Source organism: Anopheles moucheti, chromosome 3, assembly GCF_943734755.1.
Source record: "Anopheles moucheti chromosome 3, idAnoMoucSN_F20_07, whole genome shotgun sequence".
NCBI classification, from domain to species: Eukaryota; Metazoa; Arthropoda; class Insecta; order Diptera; family Culicidae; genus Anopheles; species Anopheles moucheti.
In genome coordinates this window covers 13,950,546-13,964,571 of record NC_069141.1, presented here as the reverse complement: position 1 = coordinate 13,964,571, position 14,026 = coordinate 13,950,546, and the positions used below count along the sequence as shown (strand labels likewise).

At 41.9% G+C, this 14,026-nt stretch overlaps 1 protein-coding gene across 1 annotated transcript; it reads right to left on the bottom strand.

The window, feature by feature from the left end:
- Positions 1-6,148: 6,148 nt before the first annotated feature.
- On the bottom strand, positions 6,149-14,021 carry LOC128303729 (uncharacterized). Its single transcript, XM_053040784.1, has 3 exons — positions 13,875-14,021; positions 13,464-13,574; positions 6,149-9,305 (listed from the first exon to the last, which is right to left on the bottom strand). The coding sequence occupies exons 1-3, from the start codon at positions 13,935-13,937 to the stop codon at positions 8,247-8,249; spliced, it is 1,233 nt and encodes a 410-aa protein (XP_052896744.1). The 5' UTR covers positions 13,938-14,021; the 3' UTR covers positions 6,149-8,246.
- Between the last annotated feature and the right edge of the window lie 5 nt (positions 14,022-14,026).

Below are 14,026 nucleotides of genomic sequence, written 5' to 3'. Positions count from 1 at the left end.
AGGAAAGTTTAAGAAAAGATTTATGTTCCAGATTTGGACGAACATGTAGAAGATCATCAACTTTTATCAAAACGAGAACGGTTTGTAAAACAAAGACAACTTTATAATTGTTATTGCTTCTTTGTGACCTGACCATTAAAGAGAAAATATCTTCAGGAAGATTCTATAACATTTCAATTACATAACATATACAACGGAAAGTTTTTATTGTTTATGTATATAAGAAATAGGTAGAATTGAATTTCTTCTTTCGTTTTCCTACCGCGAGGTTGTATTTTAAATTTTTAGCGCCTAAATGTATGCAATATGCATCATGAAATCATCAGAGAGTACGGGAGAGTACGAGAGTACGAGCAGCCATGTGGAAACGATTTTCAATCAATCAGTAAAACACCAAAAGATGATCAAGAATGATCATTGTATACTTTTAGGCGCTAAATACTCTTGAGACTACCTACTTGAGATATGACGTTCGGGGTTGGAATTCCGTTAAACACATAATTTTAAAGAAGGTGAAAACGTCCTTTACAACCCATTAAACTGAGGGACGTAAGACATTAGATTAGGAATTAGTTTCAAGCTATTTTAATCATTTTATTACACAAAGAGACAGAAGATCGTAATTTTTTCATCTCCCTTAACTAAAGGCCAATCTTTGAATGTTCGAATTTATAGCCAAGCACGTTACTTACTGTTTTTCGACTGTACTGTCGACGCCCCAAAAGCATAGGAATCTCGTTCTTGTTGAAGCGAAGGAGGTTTGCTCGTGGCTCATCGCAATAGGTTGTCTATTGTTTATGACGCTACAGCAGCGGTGCGATCGAGCGCAAGGGAACACACGCATGTGCAGATGTATACAAGGCTCTAGAAACACTTAATTTCTACACCCTTACACCCTCTTTCTACCCTATCCCTTTTGCACTAACTTTGTTTGTATAGTTAATCCTGTTTGATAACATTCTCTTACTCGAGTGTCCCTTCCAAACGTGAACACATGTATGCTATTCCAACAACACATCCCTCACGGCGGCCTAAGTGAGTACCCTGAACCCCACTATTTTCCCACGCTCTTCAGAAGTTTAGTACGGGACTACTACACAACGATGCGAAATGGAAACATTCGGAATAAAATCGAGATCAAAATTTGCACCCCGCACAAAACACAACGCCATTAGCCCATTCTCGTTGCAAAGCTTCCAAGAGCAGGATGTGTCGTGTCTTTGAAATTGGGGAGCTCAACAGTTGTTTGGGGGACATTTCCGCACCGAGTCACGGCATGGCTCTCGCGGTGCAAACACCCCCAGTTCACTCCCCCATGCAGTAATGATTGGGCGCCGGGCACGGTATGTGGGCGGCATTCTCGACGCGCAGCCTAAGTATGGATGGGAGCAGTGGCCAGTGGACGAACCCGGCGGCAAACGACGCACCTTGCCTTCTACGCCTTCTCAACACACCACACATGCTTCCGCAAATGGACGACAAGAGCAATGATGTACACACTGTGTTTTGATGTGAATTCTCATGATTAGTGACCCGCACTCAAGCGTTGGAGCTAATGTTTAGAGCATTACAGGGTTCGTGCCCTGAAGTAAAGCGATTTAATTGTAACGACATGTGAAGCGCATTGTTCCTTACCAAAATATTTAAACAAAGCAAAAACAAATTCAACAAACGGTACTCAAAAGTTTGAGGACTGGTTTTTTGGATAAATAAGTGTGACAAAATGGGAAAACATATTCATATACTCACCCACAATAAGATATTTTCCGGATATTTCTTCCACTAGACAACATTCAACGGTTGGAAAATGGAACCAAAACGGACGTAGCACGTTTAGTTCAAGTCGACAAAATAAAATAATCAAAACATACAAGCCGGACAATAAAAGTGGAAAAAAGCAAACATCTTTATGTGCAATGCAAAACAATCTGCCGTTTGAAATAAGCAAACTAACGCAACAACTTACTAGCTGTTTCGTTTTACATCATAAACATGAAATTAACTATGGCTTCCTATCTATTAAACTCTCTGTTCCACAACAAGCTCAGACTAACAACCAGTTGAGGCAACATCTCGTGTGACATTTGATAAGTGCTAAGTAAACAAACACACACCATCAACAAATCTCGCTTTGCTTCCGTTTTACTTTCAAACCGACCCCATATATTTGTAATACAAAAAATTTACACAATTTATGCTTACTACACCCCCAAAGTATGTACAGTTTACAGTGGACAGCCCGGTACAGGTACAAAATAAACCGTCATAACTCGCTTACTAACACTAACGCGCGAACCCTGGCGCCTACTGAGGTGGAACACGTTTGATTTGTAAAGTTATTGTGATATTTGCTTTCTTGCCAATTTTCTATAAACCAAATGAATATTCGCTTTACAGCAAAACGAGTGGTGTGGTCCCTATGAAGTCTTATGGTGGAACAAAATTCTTTACTTTCTATAAGATTACCCTAAACAAGCCAACAATAAATAATAGGAGTGAGTAATGGGTGGATGAATCTGTCCAACTAACAGTTTCTGCAAAGCAAAAGTATTTGCTTAAAGCCAGTAAGAAGAGGAAAGATTATCACAAAACAAAAGGTACTTACGCGTAAACCATTTACCAAGCACTGGAAAATAATCTACGTTTCTAAAGCGTTTGGCCAAAGCATTCAGTTTGACGTATTGAGTTTAAAGCGGAGAAACAAACAACTATTGAATTAATAAGCAGATAGAAAAAGCGACGAGCATTGTGAGCAGGTTAATAAAAAAAACAAACAATTCGAATGGAAAATACTTTACAAGAAAGCTCTGAGCTTATCTGGTACGAAAAACAGAAACGTTCGCAAGGGAAAAGGTAACAACAACAAAAAAAAACAAGAGGGAGTAAAACCCATAAATCCAACAACAAAAAACCATGAAATAGTGCATACATGTATTTAGATATATTGTATTTTACTATTACCTAATGAATAAGAAAACGAACAAAATATAATACTTGTTGAAAGCCCTGTAAATCTGCGTTGGCTATCAGTTCCTTACTTTTCTTGTTTATCGAGCTACAGGACATACTACAGGAATGTCCGAAACAGTTCATCGCGGAGTGCAATCGTCTCTCGGACAGAGGAATATTCATGTGGAGAAAAGGGTGGGTATTTTATTATTAGGTAAGTTAGTATGTATGAAATTTCATATTAATTTTATAAATGTTTTTTTCGTAGGATAGCCTTGATATACAACATACGAATTATTCGTTGATCTAAGGTAGAATGTTCTTCAACTTTCCCTACATCCTCTTTGAAGAAAATATTCAAGTAATGGTCGCATCACTTGAGCTTTAAATAGCTAATTTTTTAAACAAATTTTTAAATGAAAGTCTTTTGTCTTGCTTAGCTATAATTATAATTTAATAATTTAATAATTTAACTTATAATTTAATTCCTACATTGACGAGCTATTTTTTGCCGTTAAACATTTAAATGCATTTAAGCAATTAAAAACCTTTTATAAGAGATTAATAAATTTTTAAATTATAGTAGCTACTATGAAAGAATATGTTGTTCAAAAATTATATTATTCATTATATTTCGCTTTACTTATTTTACCCGTTGTGCGCTACTCACGAATGTCAAGGGTGTCTAACCCCAATGGTCATGTTTTTAATTTGTACGATATTTGCTTTGAATTTTCCAAACTGGTTTCATATTTGATATACAAGTGTTATAAAAAAAAGTTCAACAAAAAGTCTCATGGTTTTTGAAAACAAGAATAGAACAATTGTATTTTTCCTCATGGTTAACCATCACATCGCTAATCACAATATCAACTATTGTTTTTTAATCTTGGAAATGTTTTTGAAATGAATCATGTTTTTTAATCTTGGCAATCAATGACAATAGTAGTTGATCAAACATTAAAATAAGAAATTATTTCTACTCAAAATTCTATTATAAATGCAACTGGTGCTGAACTATATTTATTTAAGGGCAGCACTTTCTTGTTTATGTGGCACATACAACAAATTGTTTTAGAATAATTTTGAAGAACAAACAATTTTACAAAAGATTTGGTAAGGTTCACGAACACATAACGGCCTCATGGTCTAACGTTGTTGAGCTGGTGAAAGCGTCAAAGCTCGTCAAAGCGGTAGAATGTACAAAGGGTACTATAATGCGAAATGCCTAGATGCTTACATTACATTGCTAGATGATAGCAATGTAATTGAATTAAATTTCCAGCAAAATATGATCCCAACGGAGCAATTCCGAGGGTGAATAAGTGCGCCTAAATTAGACAGATTCCAACGTGTCTTCACCAGCCATTGTTCCATCTGTTGCACTGGTTGAAAATCTCGGAATGTCATGCGAGTGCTGGTTCGGATTGCAGCGCAGGGTGTTTTCTCGACAGGGCGTATTGGTATGGGGTAACTCAGGTGGTTTTTATCGAGCTGAACCGATCTACTGTCACCAGAAGCAATACGAGGCATGAAAAGCTTCTCCCCACTCTCCATTTCACCAGACTATCGGATGTCGTACCTGATATAGGATGCAGAATTGATATCAGAATGCCATACGAGTTTATTCATCATCGTTCTCGGTTAAGAATACATCTCCTCTACAACTGTCCCTTCACTTTCTTCTTCTGCTCTGAAGTGGTTAATTTGTGTTTCTGACACGAGAGTAGGATAACATTCTTTTGGCTTTGGGAATAGCCCAGGTTTGATTTCCCGTCGGTATACGTTCGTTCGATTGCCGCATCGTTGTTGTAGAAGTATAACGTATCAGCAGGAAGAACAAAGAATTATACAGAATGTTTATTGAACTCTAAAGTTCTATTTAAAATATTTAACTTTGCGTGTATGCTGAATAAAAAAAAAAGATTTTATGTATTATTTCTAATCTAAGAATATTATTATTAAATTATAAATCATGTGTTCGGAATCGCAAAACCTCCATTGCATGAAAATCTCTAGGATAAAAGCAAAGCTTAAAGAAGAAGTAAAGCAAACGATTCATCGAACGAACAATTACGAAACTAACTCGAAAAGTTGCATACTTATCAGAACAGATACTGGCCGAGATTTCATGGGAAGCTGAGCCCATAAAATGAATCGTTTTATCGCTAGCCCACTATTGACCAAAGAAGAAATGTATGCGCAAAAGTTTGGTTGGTACGGTCGTTATGGTTGGGCATGGCATGGTGATAAATCTACGCCATTCCGGGCAATTTGTCCAAGGTTAGGCGAAGGGCAGCAAAAGAAGTTATCTAACGAGATTAGTTTACGAATTGTTGACAGCGTAACACTATCATGCATGTAATATTGTTACATCGTGATGCAATCACACATATTATCTGACAAGTTAAATTATCCTGATTATCCTGTACTTATATTTATTTGAAGAAAGTGCTATAGTCTTTTTCTTTTTAATTACAAGTTTTTAGACTAAAATACTCTCGGAATTATTACAGCTATACCACTAAAAACCCATCTTTCTTAATAGGAGAAAATTTCGAAAACCACTCAAATTAAACCGGCACCAAACAACTGCCACTACTATATCAACTTCTTGAAGCGTTTCAAGAAGTCTTCCAATTTAGTTCGCTAATGAAGAGCACATCCAGGAGCACTGCTTTCCTCAAGGCTGTGATGCGATCTATGCGATAGTTGTTTTTTCCTTTGTAAACTTTTACTCCAATCAAGCCTCCAGCTACGTATTGTACGTTGAAGGTGAAGTGAATGAAAAGTTTGTCAATGACAATCACTCGAACACTGTCAAGATGCTATCCCGTGCAAGCGTGAGAAACGACGAAAAGTTTCGTCCACTTTTAAGAGATAACAAGCGTAAAAGTTTAGTGAGAAATTCAACCAATAGTTTATTGAAGCAGTACAGGGAGAGTTCAAAAGAAACAAAAAGAATGCAAATCGAAATATTTCTCGTTAAAATTCATAAGATAAATTTAGTTTCTTTGCATTACTCTGTTTTATTCGGGTCAGAGACTTCCAGGTTCTACTGAACCCAAAGAAGAAGCTGGATGACAAGGGTTCTCCTCATATGGAAGACTTCTACCAAATGTCCATCGCATGTAATAATTGTTTTCTTTCATAAACAAACAATACGCACCGCACTCACTTTCAGTTCCAGAGCTCAGTGTTGAAAATATGAATCGCACTTTTATATTTCAAGCATTGTTTTCTTTTTAAGTTACAGAATTGATACGAATCTATCGATCATGGTTAATGGTTCGCTGTTGTACAAGAGCTTTTTCTTGAGGGGGAGCTGTAGTGTTCTTACGCTTGTAACATTTGCCTGGTGTCTCCTTAGAAGATTGTAATTAGCTTAAGTGAAGTTCTTCCATTTTCCTTCCATTCATACCTCTTAAATAGATAAATTTGATCCTTCTTCTATGCCTGGTGCCTTATGCTACACTCCCTAAGCACACGCTCCTTCTACACGCCTTCTTTGTGTTTAAATGTTTTATAATATTTTCTGTTCTTGTTTTGTTTTAGTTTTCGTTAAATATGTTTTACGCTTCATATTAATACCGTGTGTTGGTTGCTACCGCAAACGAAGCACCGCGCACCGGTTTGGGACAATGCAACCCCTAATATACGTACACACATTCCCAGCGACACCAATCCGGACCTGCCCAGTCTGCCATACCGGTGGAGCGTGTTCGTGCACCCGTGTTGGGCGGATAGCTGTGCGCACTTACAATTAATTGTTCATAATCTTTTCCTCGCTGCTGAGGATCGCGGACTTTGATTTTAACTTTGCCATCGACCATTACCGGTGAGCAACAGGTTCGATTGGTTGTATGTACATGCCTTACGTGCTATTAGCTGCAGAAGTACGAGCAGAAGCGCCAGGTGCGACGCAGCGGGATGGGCGCTAGGGAGATCAGAAACGGGGGCTGGTCCAACCAGCATCCGGGGCCAAAAAAAAGGTGGCCATTGACAAGGGGTAAAGGTAATAGAGTAACGATGTTGAAACCACTGACAGTGAGGAGAGTTTTGTTTTCGGAGCACTAAACTCCCCTTATAGTTACCATGGTAACGAAAGCTCAGAAGTAGGAAACCGGTACAGTTTACCAGACACGTGCCGACCCACCCACCCGGGGAATGGTCACGTGCATTTACGCTCGAAAAAAGACATACATCTTTAATATTCTTCTTAATTAAAGGAACATACTCGAAAACACCGCCGAAGGTGTCAGAACTTGTGTGCGCTATAAGGGATGATTAGTACGAGCGCGCACACAACCACACATCTTCTTCTGTTTAAAAACCGTTGCACAAAATATAGGGAAAGAAATTCCATCACGAAAGGTATAAATATATCTGTTGACTTTGGAAGGAAAGATCACCGAAACAACACCTACCCGACGTAACACTAAAACCGAGAATGGAGAGTGCATTGCGACCACGTGTTCCTCACTCCTGACGGTGATCGTGTGTTGGCGGTGGTGCCCATCTTACATGGCTACTAGTAGTACAAATCGTCTGTATCGTATGAATATACTGTTGTTACCAATGTACATATACACAGACACACGCGCACATATTCGTTTACAAAATGGCTCCCTAACCTTCTTCGCTTCTTCGGAACCTACGGTTGTAGATTTCGGTGCATGTTTAGGGGTACGTATATTCTATACTCACTTCGGCACTGCTCATGATTATCTTACGATTAGTAGTGGTTGTGTATTGAAACACCTTCATACTCTAGCACTGGCTACAGTGCTGCCTGCTACCACATGGCTTATTCTTTAACTAACTTACTTTTTACAGATACTCCTATCTTGCATATACCCTCTTCAGAACTCCTTCTCTTAGGTAACCTGACTCAGTCAGTATAGTAGTAGTAAGTGGTTCTTAAATTTCAATTAGCTCCACAAATCTCCTTGTTGTGATCATCTGCTGCTCTGTAAGTTTTGTTCATCGCTTCTCCTTCCCCCCTCTTAAACACTAGGCAAAACGCAATAAATAGTAGTACGCAGTACTGCGGGGGTTCGTTCAGACTCAAATTTTCCACTCTCTGCTTGTCTTCGCATTGTTTCGCTAACAAAGCAATTTGATAATGTTTTTTCTTGTTCTCGCCCAATAAACTCTCCCCATGCTGACCTTCAGATGGGGGTGAGTGAGTGCGCTGGCAGCAGTCCTGCCCGTCGAGAAGTGGGAGTAGTTCGAGAAGTCACGCAACCGTGCGCCTTCTATTAAATGCTGCCCCGCACGCGGGCTTTCGGTTCAGGTCACGCATAGCTTTGTGCCAGGTTTGGTTGCTGTTGGGGTTGGGTCTGCTGTAACGTGCCGGCTCCACAGTGCTCCGACAGATGTCCGCTCAGATGCGAACCACCAGTTGGGTCGAGCGTCAGGTTGACATTGCAGGTGCCACGCTCGACCCAATGCTTTAGCCGACCGCGTAACTCCTCCAGACTCTTCGATTTGGCCTTGTTGATGCGCTTGTACTTGACATCCTTCGGTTTCGTCACATTCCGATGGTTGGACATGACGCGATTAAAGTTCGTGACGGCACCCTGTACCTTGCAGCCCTGCGACGGCGTATCGCACAGGACCGACTCCACGTCGCAGCTGCTGCTGGTAATGATAACCGGTGCGCCCTCCTGCCGTGTACCTTCCGGCTGATCGGTGGAGATGCACTTTTCCGTGCGGTTTTTAAACTTGTCCCGCTTCTCACTGACGGCGTCCGGTTTCGGGGAGGTGGGCCCCGTTGTGGACCCGCTATCCGTCGCGTTCGTACCGCCCCCGGTCGCATTCTGAGGTTCCGGATCTTCCTCCACGCTGTACACGGTTTCGAGAATTTCGGGCCGCCGCAGGAAACAGTTCGAGCGTCGGGTGTTGTTGTACTTCAGGTTCGTCTCTATCGCGTCCGATATGGACCGCACGATCGTGACGTCGTTCGTCATCTTGTTGGAGCCACAGCGCGACTTGAGACTGCCGCCACCACTGATGCTGCCACCGAAGTAGATCGAGCTGTTGCAGTCCGAATCGACATCTTCCAGGACGACGGCCGAGTCGGAATCGTTGAGCGAATCGAAGTCGTTGCTGTTGCTGCCGGTGTGCATACCGGGTGCATCCATGCCCACGTCCATAATGCCGTGGTCGATCAGGCGACTAGAGAGGGTTTCTATGATCTTCTGCTGCCGATAGATCGTCAGCTCCCGCTGATAGATCACGTTCGACACCTGCTTCTGTTTGCGCATAATGCGCGATTCGAGCAGCAGCAGCTGGCTGGTAAGATAGTTCAACTGTTCCGTCTTTTCCTTCTGCAATCGGTGGTTCTGTTCTTGCTGTAGGGTTGCAAAAAGAAGAAAAAAGAGAGGATTATTTCAATGTTCAAACTTTGTTGGAGTTGGAGGTGCAACTCAAGGCTCTCAAGATAACCTCTTTTGAGAAGCGTCGCATTAAGCTGTAAACAAACTCGTTTGTTACAACTGTGAACAAACGCAACTGCACCGTGAAATGAACTCTTCTACGCAAACTAATGATGTTCAATATTTCAACACGAAAAAGCGCATGTTTGCCGATGTAGTACTCGATGTGCTACTGCATTAGCGTTGCATCAACCGACCCGCTCGCTCGCTTATTCTACCGCTCGTTGGGTGAAACATTGAAGACAATCCGCGCGGTTTCATCTCAAGCTAACCGCAAACGTGAGCCGCATTCGGATGCTGGTGGATTGTGCAAAGGATTTATGCGGTAAGTTTCGCTTCTTACAACACCCCGAAACATCCCGCGCTTATCTCCCGGGTCGGGTCGAATACTGAGAAGGTATGAAGTGTAATAAATAGATTACAACCACACAAGCGGGAGAAGCAGGATTTAAGTGGTTGATGGGAAACTTTTCTTCTCACTTCGCTAGCGAAACATCGCGTTGCGTTCCGTTTCTTGCACGAAAGGATGCACCATTTTGTTGTACGAGGAAAGTTACAGAGTTCTATAGTGTTTTTTGCGTGTGTGTTCTTTTCTCGTGTCGTTAGTAAATTCTTCCCCCGAACGGGTCCGTTACGGGTGTTTGAAAGGCTTTTTTTTCTATTTCTGGTCTCCGCGCCTTGGTCTGAATGGTTGGTTGACGTTGGGAAAGGATGCATGTAATCCTATTTGTGGGTAGACGCTTTATGTCTTGACGTGAAAAGTTTTAACAAGAAAAGCCGCTATCTGACAAACGAAATGTTCATCCAATTGGCAACCGGTAGAAGATGGTTTTGCTATGTTCGCGCCGGCTGATAGCTTTTCCCACATTGTAGTTTAAAAAAAATATTATTCTAGATTTTGGTAAGAATATTTTTATTTTCCTAAGAAAAACCAAGAAATGATCATTATATCATTCAAAAATTCGCTGTAGTATTTGTTTCTGTTCAAGCATTTTCCATTCCATTCCTACATCAACAACTTCAGTAAAAAGTAATCAATTTACCAATCAGCAAAACATCTGCTGCAAAATCGGAAAACGAAAGCAAATTACCTCAGATTAGCGCATGATTGATCGCACTCAGCTGGGACAGTTTCAAACACTCAATACCCCAGTACGGTGTTGTACCACATCTTGCCTTTTGTACCGATATTGTTTTCTAAACTGTTTACCTTGCCTAATAGACGCAACCCGACGTTTCACGGTCAAATGGGTTCAACCCTCTGGCACGCGAGAGCTCCCGAAGGGCACGTGGTAAATCCACCAACCCCACGCTCGCGCCTCCATATCCTTTCGAGAAACGTGTTCCCGAATGGTTGCGCTTTTTTTGCGAACCAGAGGCTGACAAAATCTAATTTGCGGTCCTTTTGGTCAGTTTCGCTTGTGTTGCTCGTACCCCATTTTGTTGCGCAGTTTGTTTCCAGGTAAGATGTGGCAACTGACCCGGTGTGCACTGGGAGGGAGATTCTGTTTGACTTTTAGTAGCTTCGAAACGCGCCGACCGTAGGGTGTACTCACTTTCCTTGGAAAAAATCGATCCATTCCATGAGCTGATTAATTGCAAAAGTTGTTGAACCAGTGCCGAAGGAAAACAAATTAACGATGCTAGATTTCATGGCTACTAGCACGTGCCGATTCATCCTGTTGAAACTATGCGCCTAAATTTATGCAATGTTGTGCCGTTTTGCAAATCGACATTTGTTTGCTGGTTACAACTTGACAGAGAAAACTTAAATTGTGCTGTACTTTATGATGCTAAAGGTGTCTTATCTTGCTTAATCCCAGTTTGCAATCCCATGTTTTATAGCCCAGGAGTTGAGCTTTTTTCTCATCTGCAGCTCAATTTGTTGCTACGCTTCTCCGTCTGCATTGACAAAGTTTTGTCATTGCTAGCCTGGCAAAGCTTCGTCGCTCGCCTCAATCCATCGTATCTAAAAGACCCGAGAATGTTCCGAGCAGTCTGTAGAGCTTTGTCGTAATTTTATTTCCCCCAGCCCATCGCGAACGTCACGGCTGTCACGAACGTGTTGCTTTATTTTATCAACATCCCATCGCGTGGCCCTGCCAGTCGACAAACGCGTGCCTTGCGAGATTCGTGGACGGAGACGGGGTAGACGATGTGGGAAATTTAATTTTCCCACATCCTTACACGTGCCCAGTGTGAACAATTAATCTCTCTCACACACTTACTCGCTTCTGGCGAGCGTGGTGTTAGTAAGAAATATCATAAATGGTAGTATTACGACGGTGGTAATATTTCATGCTATAAAAATCACATACTGGTCGGATGCATGTAATCTCCACCTTTAACTACTAACAACATAATTTCAAACTCGGAAAATGGATGGAAGTTCTTTCGTATTTAACAGTGCGTCATATTGAACCATAACATACGGTCAATCGCTCCGACGCGGTGCGTTGAAAATGCGATTGGATGTTAGCGAAAGGTGTTTCCATGTTTGAAAATAGATTTCCCGGGAAAAGCGGCACCAAAAGATAAGCCTATAAACGGTACCCAAGCCCCGTGAGTTGTTTTTCGATGTAGGACGCTTCGAATTGTTCCCTGCGCGATGGAAAACTCACACGAATAGCTCGCAGGAGCATATTCTTTATTTTTTTTTCAAACCCTGGGTTAGCCCTGGGAAATGCACAACGCCATAAACCGTGAGTATGTAAAACATTCTTTTGGAATAAATAAAAACGGAAACAATCTGGCAAAGCCCGGATTTTTATTCCTCCAACCCTACCGGCTAATGGCGGCCAGGCTAATGTTGGAGATTTGATGCTAGTGAAGGTTGGCAAACAAGAGAGAAAGAAAAAATGATTGGATTTACCATACCTTAGCCATCGTGGGTGAACGCTCGCAACCGTGGACATGCTACAGGTTGGTTAATCTACCGAACGGCCGCAAAAAAAAGGAAGCATTTCGTTTCCGAGCCATTTGCCGGTGTTTCAGGTGGAAAAGGATACAGTAATTCGAGGAGCAATGGGAGGGCTTTGTCGTATTCTACGTACAAACATTCTACTTTCACGTTGAGAGAATCCGACCATTTCGCTAACTACACAATTTGGCCTGGAAAACCCTTTAATATGATTATCTCAGTTTTCGAATTATTTTTCTACGCAACGGTTTGATCACAATGTAATAATTCCCCTGCGTTACAATATCTGGTATATTGATCAACGTATCACGTCAAAAGGACACACTCTCGTCACTCGGTTTGTCGGTTAGTGGAGCCATCGTGATTGTCAGCCATCACGTAAGTAACCAGCGTTCGTGACCTTTGCATAATCGCATTAGCACCTTTAGCCCTCCCCATCAAACTGATGAAAAACTGCGCTCACGGTAGTCGGTGGGAATAATTTATCATCCACACTCCGGGTTTTCACTCCCAAAAAGCCGATGGTACGCGCAATTTTACCTTACGGAACCCCGCACGAAGACTCATCCGTTGTTAACATACGGTGCTCCTTTTTTGTACGCTAAACCTCTCAACAACGCAACACAGAAAGCGGTGCTGTAATTTGACTTTTTCCCTTTGTTACCTTTAGTACGTTTTTCACACTCTCGGCTTGAGACCCGAAATGCGGGAGAGCTAGGTTTTTTTGTTATGTTTGCTACGCTCCTGCTAAGATGATGCAAGAAGTCGCCCATAGACGTACGCGTCACACCGCAGGACTCGCCCGGATCGTGTCGACCGTTAACGATCACGGTAGCTTCCTCGCTGGGTGATAATGATGTTGATGGGTTAATTCAGGCTTTGCACGTTAAATCGAGCGCACCGAACCTGACATAATGATGTAAAGCACCGATAAAGAACGCTTCCAAACGTTTTTGTTACACACGGTAAGGTATCGCTACACCACAACGCACTCTCCCATTGTACCCTTCCTGAAGGGTCATCCCTGTCGATCCGAAATTCAGTGCTTCATTGCAGAAGGAACCAATCCATCCATCCAACCAGAAGAAGTTCCCGGATGTTGTTGAGCTGTTGTTTAGCGTCTTATCCCTTTTGTGGGGAGGATGGAAACGTACCTGTAACGAGAACGCCTTCTTCCACGCCATGATTTGCTCCGATTGATTTCGGCACCGGTTGCGAAGCTCGTTGATAATGAGATGCGCATTTTTCATGTCTTTAGGTTCCTCCTGTATGGGTGAAATAGAAGCGGATAGATTGGAAAGCCATTAGCCTTCGGTAGATAAGTATCTTATTTTACGTGAATACACCGTCAGGATGTCGAGTGCACTCGGTATCGAAATCGGAACTAAGGAAACGCACCTAATTGGATTATCGAGTGAGTCAAGGTACGGTTCAGAACGGTTTTTCAAAACCCATTTACGGAAGCTTAGGGGAAAATCTTGGGAAAATCAAGAACATTTGATGCCATGACCCCCGAGAGCACCCTTTTCTTTCGCTTCGGCTGTGGTTCAACGTACGAAACCTACCTCCTCATTATCACAGTTGTTGTGCTGGTCAGTCGCTTCACTCTTCACCGTCGTTGCCGGCATCTTGATTGGGGCGGTTTTTCACAAGTCGATGATTAATTTTCCAATTTCTCCGCTCTCTGCTGCTCACTGTCTGTATCCTTTTTTTCCCT